The 10,895-nt window shown below is 33.5% G+C and overlaps 1 protein-coding gene across 1 annotated transcript in view; it reads right to left on the bottom strand.

Annotated features, from left to right (window-relative positions):
• Window positions 1-10,510, bottom strand: part of Rab35 (RAS oncogene family member Rab35) — a 29,202-nt gene extending 18,692 nt beyond the window's left edge. The window contains exons 1-2 of the mRNA XM_081768722.1: window positions 10,303-10,510; window positions 5,917-6,091 (exon numbers count right to left, since the gene is read on the bottom strand). Of these exons, the coding sequence (XP_081624848.1) occupies window positions 5,917-6,091; window positions 10,303-10,354 (227 nt within the window). The 5' untranslated portion in view covers window positions 10,355-10,510. The remainder of the gene's footprint in view (window positions 1-5,916; window positions 6,092-10,302) is intronic.
• Between the last annotated feature and the right edge of the window lie 385 nt (window positions 10,511-10,895).

Below are 10,895 nucleotides of genomic sequence, written 5' to 3' on the forward strand. Positions count from 1 at the left end.
ACGTTTCATCCTTGATGATAGCTGCTTAATACCTTCGATATACTCCCTCTTTATTGAACATACATGTAGCAGCAGTATTCCTGTACCTGAGTATAGATACTCAGAGTTGGAGACCCCTTCACTTTTAGCACCTTCTGTAAAACATGAATTAGTCTTGTTACTGAAGGTATATAAAAATATCTAGCGGCCGATACATCGCCAAAACCTCACGGGTCAAAATCGCACCTACCCAAAAAATCTCACTATAACTACATAATACAGAGTTTCGGGGGTGAAAATGACATTACTAATCGAAATTAGGAGAAATTTGATCAATTGAACATATTTTAGTTAAATTATTTGGTGAGCGTGAACTGAGAATCTTATCAGGTGGTTCAAAATTTATGCGACAAATCCTAATTATCTCACAGACCTTACGATGATGAAACTCTTGTTTTAACCATCTCATTAAAAATAAATGGAAACGTCTTAGCGTTTTTGAGAATTCCGCTTTTAACAGGGAAAGGAAGGAAACTTCTAGATTTTCTCCGGGGAAGAAACGAAACTTCCATAGACTTTCTCCAAACCAAAATGATCTTTGTGATTACATCACGAGAAAATGGCTGAACAGTATTGACTGTTTATAAATTACTCTACAAAATCAATGGCAGTATAGCTGTATTGAAATTTTAAATTACTTCTATCTCAACGCACTTGTTGGTACTCCATGCGATAAATTCATAACACCCCAAAATCTGCCTTTGTTAAAAGATCATTCTTGTAAAGATTACCACTTCGGTTTAATGAAAGTGCTTCAGATTTAGACGTCTTTACTGGTGAAAAGTCATTTGTATGAGGTCAAAAATTTAAATTGCTAGTCTTTTGCACCAGACGATTGTTTAGACGTAATGTATCGAATGTTACTTAATGTTCTGTATATTTATTTATCTTGTCGCTTCCCTATATAAAATGTTCAGTCTAAAATAAATATTTCATCTTTTAAGCAAATAAATAAAGAAAATAATTTAACAGAAATGGAGCAGCGTAAAACTATCAGTCAATATATTTCGGACACAATCAATTTCCACCATCAGGACAAAGGCAAAAAGATTGAAAATACATAGGAAGACACGTTAAGTTGCAGATGTTTAAGTATTTAACTAATTCTTTCCGTTCTTGTTCAACGTAATTTTACCTGTGGGTTTTTAATCTTTATTGCCTTCTTTAGGCTATTTGGAATTCAGCACTTCCTTTTCAGCTCCGACACTCTAAGACATGGATCAACAATTCAACGTACGATCTGAACATGACCACATGGGCTCACATCGAACCCATTTTCCCATGTGTACGCTAGCAATAACAAACAAAAACTGAATAGTGTTCTAGCTCATTCTGTTCTTCTTTCTAAGTACTGCATTTTTAAGATTCGTATAACCTTATGGAAAAAAATACCTTATGAAAAAAAATGTCATTCCAATAATCAAATTTTTCTTAAAGACATGTACACTCAATTTATCATTGCAGGTTTCACATTTGTTGCAAGATATTATGGAACTTGTTACCAGAACATAAAATAATGTTAGTTAAATTCGAAATTTTTGCTTCTTCCGATTAGGAGTTCAGTTTCACTTTGTGTACATTTCATAATAATATAATTTACATATAGAATATACTCCCCCCCCCCCCCCCCCCCGATTGCTGTACATGGTAAACTTGGATCCTGTTTCACAAAAGATAAAGGTTTCACAATACCCTAAACTTGTAGAAACCATACTATAAAATCACAATTGTATGTGACAAATAAAAAATAATTACGCGCTTCAATTTACAACTGATTTTAACCATTATATTACTGTTTGTTTCACAATATTTTAACAAGTTGTAAAAAGAAACTTTTATAGTTGTAAGTTTCATAAAATAGATTATCGGAGGTATCTCTGATCACTGTATTTGGTCTTTTCCTCCTCAGAATAATCTACAATCTGATTTAAAATATTTGTTGTGAATCTGAACTATTCAGTAGTGATTTAGAGTTTGGATTTTTACGATTCTATAAAGGAAAAAAAGGAAATGAAGAGGGCTAAAATAACGTGAAAAAGAGAGCAAAAAAGTAATTTCCCTCAACTATCGAACAACTTCAGTTTTATCTAACTGAAATTAATCTGAATTACATATCTCTCTCTATAATATATATATAATCCTCCAAGATGGTCTAGTAGCTAGCGCCTTTTGTGCATGTGGTCCTGGAGGGAGAACATTCAACTCTGAATGCATTACGGTGGTAGGTCCATGTCTCACATAGTCCGGTACTGAAAAAAGACTCTGAACTTTAACAAATACCGTATATATTATTCCATTATACAGGGTGATTCTTTATAGGGTTTACAATTTCGATCAGTTATAATTCTTTATTGAAACCACAAACAACTTGGTTTATATGTCATTATAACGCAAAAAACACAAGTTTTTTGGTGACAAATCAATTATAGCTCAATGTGTGCACCTGCGGTCACTTTGGACACATCCCAACGAAAGTCCATTTCCTACCAAACAGTACCCAGCATTTCGGCAGTAATGCCCACGATGGCTTGAACCAAGGACAGTCTGTACGGCTTCATGGAGAAACGTCTATGCAATACACGCCAAACAGTGGGCTGAGTGATACCAGTTTCTTGTGATGCACGTCGTGTAGATTTTCGAGGACAGCGGACAAAACTCTCCCTAACTGCTTCCATCACAACGTCAGTCACGGGGAGCCTTTGCGTGTCACATAGAACAACCTGTTTCAACAAATGTCTGGTGCCATTTGAACACTATTGGTCTGCTTGGTGGTTCCTTGCCGTATTGTGTGCGAAGCTTACGATTTCAAGATTTCGAGATATGGCCACGTTATTTCAACATCTACTTCCCATCCACTTCTCTTCCTGCCTTTTCCTTCTCTTTTGGAGGGATATATATATAACGCTGAAACACGGCTTTAATTATTTTAAGTGAAACTTAAACACTGAATTTCATGTGTTTAACCTTAACGGATTTCGAGATGAGGCCATCTCATTTTAACAATTGCAATCCCTCTCTTTTTCTTCTGCCTGCCTCTTTTCTTCGCTTCTTGGGAGAAATGTCAAAAGACGCCGAAACACGTGTCTCATTATTTTACCCTTTGGTGACTCAAAAAATGGACTCCCTAAAAGTCATGATAGGGTATTGAGTGATTTATTTCACAAATGAAACGAAATCTAGTCTTATAAATAGCTGTCATCTCTGTCTAGTTGCTGTATTTATATACCTCACACGTCATCACCGGAACAATCTGTTGTTATTAACAAAAAATTGGCTACTTACCAATGAATCCTCCCTGGTAAGTAGCCAATTTTTTGTTAATTTTGAATATCCCCCCATGCGCCCACGTAATTATAATCTGTTGTTATGTTTATTACCACGACCGTCTCTAAAGGATTAAATAAGAAGTCCACATAAACTTACCAAATTTCATGCTTTTACCCTTCCGAGATACGAAGAAATGGACATTGCTACCTTCAAATCCCCCCCTTCCCCGTCGAATTCTGTAAAATCCTTCCTTAGTTGTACACCTTATGTCACAAACTCTATGCTTCTCATGCATATGGCATGTCTCTAATCTTAAGGATTTCGAGATATGACCATTTTATTATAACAATTGCAACTCCTGCCATTTTTTCCTTCTTTCTAAGATAAACATCAACAAAATACTGATACACGTCTTTAATTAACATGTCTCTCTTCTTAGGAGATTTCGAGAAAGGATCATGTACTCTCCCATCATTTTCCTTTCGCATTTTTTCTTTCTTTCTAAGGGAAACACTGAAATAGGTCTTTAATAATTTTAATTTAAAAGTGTAAACACCACTTTAATGCCTCTAACCTTCAGAGATTTTCAGATATTGTCATTTTATTTTAACAATTGCAATCTTGACACTTTTTCGTGTTTGATTATTTCAAATAAAAAATCTAAATACCTGTACCGAATTTCATACCTCTTACTTTCCGAGATTTCGAGATTGGGACATCTTATTATAATAACAGTAATTCCCACTCTTTTCCCTTCTTACCCCCCTTTTCTTTCCTACAGGTCAAATATATGTAAAACTGAAAAGACGTGTCTAATTATTTTAAATAAGAAGTCCATATACCAAATATCATGTCTAACGTTCAGAGATTCCGAGATATGGGCATTTTTATGACAATAATAATTGCCACTCATATTTCTCCCTTTCCTTTTGAAGTTTCGAAAACTCTTCCTTAATGGAACCTTATATCGCAAATCCTATGCCCTGTACAAAATTCTAGTTTCCACCTTAAACAGTTTGCCCTGGGCGCTGATCTCAATATATATAGAGATGTAAAACAATTGTCATCCCAAAACCCCATTTCCTGTCGAATTTTGAAAAATCCTTCCTCAATTGCACGCTTACGTCACGAACTCTATGCTTCTCATATCCCTAACATATCTCTAATTTTAAAAGATTTAAAGATAAAGACATTTTATTATAACAGTTGCAACTCCCACCCTCTTTCTCCTTTTGTAAGAACATCAAAAAACGCTGAAACACGTCTTTAATTATTTTAAATTAGACACTTAAACAGCAATTTTTGTGCCTCTAACTTCAAGGGATTTCCATATATGGTCCTCTTGTTCTAACAACTGCAACTCCCAACTATTTTCTACCTTCTTTTTTCTTCTTATCTCGGGGATATATCAAAATACGCTGAAACACCTCTTTATTTATTTTAAATGAAAAGTTTAAAATACCAATCTTCATGCTTGTAACCTTAAGAGATTTCGAGATATGTCCATTTTATTTTAATAATTGCAATTCCTATTCTTTTTTTCTTCCCTTGTAGAATAAATATCTAAAACGCTGAAAAAGGGGCTTTAATTATTTAAAATGAAAACTCTAAATATCTAATTTCGTGTCTCTAACCATAATAAATTTCAAGATATGGCCATCCAATTAGCCTATAACAATTGTAACCTCACCCTTTCTTCTTCCCTTCTAGAGTAAATATAAAAAAATATGAAACACGTGTCTAATTATTTTAACCCGAGAAAACCCATGCTATTTTAACCTTAAAAGGCCTAAGGGGTGCATCTGAGACTCCCTGCTGCATATACAAGCTACCTGAATCCACCGCGACCATTTGTATTTTCCGTCATTAATAGGAAAGGCTAGTCACTACTTTGCTATGAAATTATTTGTCAATGGTAATAAAATGAACATCAAATAATTAGAAAAGTACATACTTCAATAGAAGCCTCAGAGGCGGGCCTTTACGTTAGTATAAAATATAACCCTATTTTTTCTGAGGTAAAGTTAAAAAGCTTAGGAAATGCAATCAGAGGGTGTATTTCAAAGAGATAGGAGAATTCTACAGCGCAAGGCACGAAGTACCTATTAAGAATAATTGCATTAAAAGTTGACCAGGGTGCCTCCGAGGTACCACTTGGGCTGTCTCGGGTTAAGTGAGATATCCAAATATCGAATTTCATACCTCTAACCTTAAGATTAGGGAATATGAATATAATATTCCCATCCTTTTTCCTTCTCACCCTTTATTCCCTTCTAGGCCAAATATCAAAACACGCTGAAAGACTTGCTTCATTATTTTAAATAAGAACTCCATATACTAAATTTCATGTCTCTAACCTGAATTGCCACCTCTAATTCCCCCTAACCGTCGAATTTTCAAATATGTTTCCTACGCTGGATCTTATATCACAAATCCTATGCCCTGACCAAAATTCAAGCTTGTAGCTTAAGCGGTCTGGCCCAAACGTTGATCAGTCAGTCAGAACTTTTTATTTTATATATAGAGAGATAAAATGTTAAAATTACAAAAAAGGTCGTAAATTCCATGCTTAAACTATTAAAACAAAAGATTTCATTCGTATTTACTTACGTGGAGGTGATAGTTCGAAATCTTTCTTGGCCGGCTGTGTCCCAAATTTGTAGTTTTACCTTCTCGCCATCCACTTCCACCGTTCTAATTTTGAAATCCACACCAATCGTCGTAATGTAATTGCCTGAAAACGTGTTGTCAGCAAAACGTAGTAACAAAGAACTCTTTCCCACACCTGCGATATAAGAATAGCAATAAATAAATAAATATTAAAAAAGAAACACAACAGTAACATAATATTTATTTATGGACGATATCGGACACATATTAAAAAACTGAATAAAATGATCTTACCTCAGTACCAGTTTAAAATTAAAGAAGGACCGTTAAATCGTTTGGGCATTCTCTAATTTCTTCATTGGTAACACATCACCTAGTGATTGGTATTCATTCAACGTAAGGTACGCGATGACTTCTTAGGGGATACGTATATAATTTAAAATAACATTGTTCTATTCTGTAATATAGTCCTAGCTACTAAATTTATAGCATGATTCTCCTGTTTCTAGTAAAACTGGGTTAATAAGCAATAAATTCCACAATTTATTTTTGATATGGTTGCCTATAGTTTTAATTGGCAGGGTTGGCAAAAACCAGGTGTTTTTGGTTTAAACTAGGTATTTTTGGTTTAATTAATTTGCTCTATGTATTTATATCACATATGGACAGAAATAAGCTTGTTTCGCCTTGGTGTTAGTATGCAACAACCGGGTTATGCTGGAAGGGGTCACATAAGCTTAAAGCGTAATCCAAACCGCTTTTCGGAGAGAAATTGTCCTCCATTTAAACTCGAAACCGGGACTAATTGGCCACAAATGCGATACGTCTGCCGACTCACTCACGAAGAACTCCTGATAAAAATACGTTGACCAATCTTTACATATTTGTTAATATAATCGTCAAGAGTCAATAGGATAAAAGGACAAAAAAATAAACAATTCCGCAAGTGGAACCATTATACAGAATTACATATGGGCAATTTCAAAGTACTACAGAAGAACTAATTTAGTCCAAGTCAGTTTACTACGACTTTTGTTAGTCCAAGTTAAAGAAATATAACGACTTACTTTGCATATCAGTACGAAAAGTGAATAAAAATACGAATTATTTGAGTCCACTTTGACTCTGACCCATTTACACATAAACAGTTACCAAAGATTCTTGCCTCAATAATTGCCTCTCGTGGGATTTGTATGACCCCCTCCCAAAAAAAGTACTGCATTTCGATGTATTTTATCAATAGTAAACATTATTAAAACGAAACAACGTTTAGAATTTTCCTTTTGGTTGCATAACAATATTAACAAACTATAAAAAAATTACAAAAGAAACATCCATAAAGTTACATAAAAAAAAGTTGCTTTTGTAATATAATCTCTTTGAGTAAAGAATGGGGAATTTAGGTCTGAATATAGTACGAATAATATATGGAAGTGAAACGTGATAACCCACAAGTGTGTGTTCATTAAGATTTTACGAATAGTTACACTTTTACGAACAATTTTCGTTTTTGGTTTAAACCAGCCAATCCTGGTTAGTGAGGACTTCAGTTGTTTTTTGCTTGAGTAACTTAGTTTAAGGATTGATAGATTTACATTATGTGAGTCCACCAATCAATGTAAACATTCCTCAATTATCACATACCGATGATGATGATGACAAGCATTCATGGAAACGTCTACGAATAAACTAATAATACAGGTACTTAAGTGAAATTTAAGGTTAGTATTTCTTTCGAAAATAAATAAGTTATAGGCTAAACGATCTTTATTTAAATATTAATGTGTCTAATATTTAGTGTACTATTAACTGCACTATCGCGATCTTCCTTGACATCTTTTTACAGCATCCTTTAAAAAGCGATCCAAGTGCAGTGAATTAACATTATCATATTAATAAAACGCTGCAAGTGGAGAATTTAGAGAAGTGAGTTGCTCGGATCTGCTGAGGAAAATGTCCGAAAGCACTGAAATTGTTAATGTTGATTGCTTTTTACGAAGTTGAGGTAAAGTTTTATTTCAGTATATTTTTTGATTGCTTAAGGCTTTTAAACATCATGAATATGACACTGGACATATAATTTAAGGGTAGAATTCGAACAGATCATTGAATACATTTCCTAGCAGCAGCTCAGGTACACAAATCAACAACACTGACAGAAAGACGTGCTTCTCGGTTATTTTTAAAGAATCACTAATAAAAAAGATTTAATTATTATTAATGTATACGCAGCATGAAACATGCCGATACGACATTATTCTCGTAATATAACCACCTATAACCTTTCACCTGCGCATGACTCTAGTCGAACAGAAACAAACTAACTGAGGTTAAGTTCTGAAGACAATCCATCCAATGAATAACATGCGGAAACTGACTTAACTAATGTAATCTAACCTTTGGGATGTAAGGGCACAGTTTATTATTAACAATTCATTTTCATTCTTGAAAGAATCTTACATTTTGAAGGAAACCGTGAAGAAAATGTAATCTACCGCTAGATAGATAATAATCTTTGGAATTAACACAATTATTTTTAAAAAGGTAGTTTACGATAATTTGAATGAATGATAAAGTTTGAGAAATAGTTTTCAAAAGAATTCTATTTACTACCAATAGTATACAATCCTTGGGGAAAATATTTTACAAAAGACGTTAACGCATAAAATGTAGCTTAATTTACGGTAAATTAGGTTAGGATAGAATAGGTTATGTCTGAAGCCCTCCTGTGAAACAATCCATTTTAGTTGTTAGTATACCATGCTGAAAAGAATGAAAGTAGCTACTCTGAGCAGCTACGGTAATTTTTAGTAATGGGGGGCCAACATTAACGAAGACAGAAAACAACGTGCCCTGCCGAGCTCTAACCCGTCTTCACTCGCTGAAGCTCGCTCGGCTATACTGCCTGAATTAAATCTTATTAACCTAACCTAACCTAACCGAATGTGAATACAATATCGCAAAAAAAAAAAAAAGTCTGTTAAAAATCTTCCCCCCCCCCCAAAGCTAAACAATAGCTGCGAACTATTTTATGTTGGGCATATCAAACAATAGACTAGTACTTTGAATAACCAAATAAATTTGTAGCACAGTTAGAAATTGAAACCTTTCTAAGTACTAATTCTATTAGAAAGAAAGACAGAATGTTTTGTTATAGACACACAATCATAGTCATACGTCTTGCAAATAAAATCAGAAAAATAAACACACTGCTGAACAAGACTGCTCTTATTTAATATAAAAACACATTTACACGTAACGTTTCGTTCTTCTACCCAAGATCCCATCAGACGAGAGTGTCCGTCTGATGGGATCTTGGGTAGAAGAACGAAACGTTACGTGTAAATGTGTTTTTATATTAAATAAGAGCAGTCTTGTTCAGCAGTGGGTTTATTTTTCTGTTTTGTTATACTACGACGGAATAAAAAAATAGTTCTTTTTTTTTCTACACGCTCCACTCACTATGACTACCCAATGTAGGTTATCAATACAATTTTAGGAATTGCTCAAGCCGACGGTTCTACCAAATTTTGACAGATTTCAGTAACAGTTTAACGATGGGGACCAAAACTAGCCAAAAACAGGATAATTTACAGGAGAAATGAGCTCATACAATACCTAACCTACGCTACCCTATCTTAACCTGATTTGACTTAATGTGTTCAACCATAAAATGACTGAATGTGAGTAGAAAATGAAAAAAAAAAAAAAAAAAGTGAAAAATCTTGCAACCGATCGCTAAACAAAGGTCTAGATTTCTTACATTTTAGGTTAGGTTAGAGCTTTCAGGTTGGTTCTACCAAATTTTGACGTTTTCTTTTCAATATCCTGTGCACTGACAAATTATATAATCACACTCTCATTCCTTCACGAAAAATGTTTCACATCGTATTTTACATATCAATTTTCTATTTGGTAGAACCGTCTGCTCGAGTGAACCCATTTTATCCCTTTTTTACTTGTTAACAAAACTACTCCGTTTCCAAAAACTCATAAACCCCTATTGCTACTGAGTACAAGGCCCAATATTAAACTAAATCCAATTGATAACTAATTCTGTTATTATTTCACAAAGGAAAATAATAATTACATTTTATCTGGATTAAATGTGGAACTTCCTCCTTGACAGGACCAAGTTTTTATTAACATCTATGACTTTTAACTGTATTTTTTAAAATCAATGATACTCCCATTCGTATCAACTAATTATGCAAATTACAACACAGCGTAACTTAAATTAAGAGAACCTGTTAGGTAAGTTATATTATTTTTAATTATTTCCTTATAACACAACTTATAAGTAAAATCATAAACTTGTTGTTACAATTATCTTAAATCATATTAAATAATAAGAAACGAATTAAATCATAACGCAAGCGTACTTACCACTGTCACCTATTATAAGCAATTTAAAAAGATGATCGTATTCCCTTGCCATTATTGGTGTGGTGTTTACTTGGAAGGTCTAAGAAATGTGAAAAGAACTGCAATCGAGTCCTTTCCAACAATTTATCTCGTAGTAGTACAAAAGAGTAAAATTCCTGATCTACATTAGAAATATGAGTAACCGGAAGTTCACTCAGAATGGTTGAAGCCAGTGTTGCCAACAAGTTGCTACAAAAAGTCGCTAAATAGGAGATGAAATGACTCCAATTTTGAGTGAAAAGTCGCTAAAATATTTTTCGTGGAATTTTGCCTTTCATATATATATATATATATATATATATATATATATATATATATATATATATATATATATATATATATATATATATATATATATATATATATATATATGTGTGTGTGTGTGTGTGTGTGTGTGTACAAAAGATACGTGATCAATTCAAGCTATAGTACTATCTGTAAGAACGTATGAAAGACTCATATATAATTAACAATAATTTCACTTTTAAATATTTTTAAGTTTATGATCAATTTTGCTTCAATGAAATCAAAAATGAGTTTAGAAAAACGAAAAA

The sequence above is a fragment of the Thermobia domestica genome, chromosome 8, assembly GCF_964235325.1.
Source record: "Thermobia domestica chromosome 8, izTheDome1.hap1.1, whole genome shotgun sequence".
Lineage (NCBI taxonomy): Eukaryota > Metazoa > Arthropoda > Insecta > Zygentoma > Lepismatidae > Thermobia > Thermobia domestica.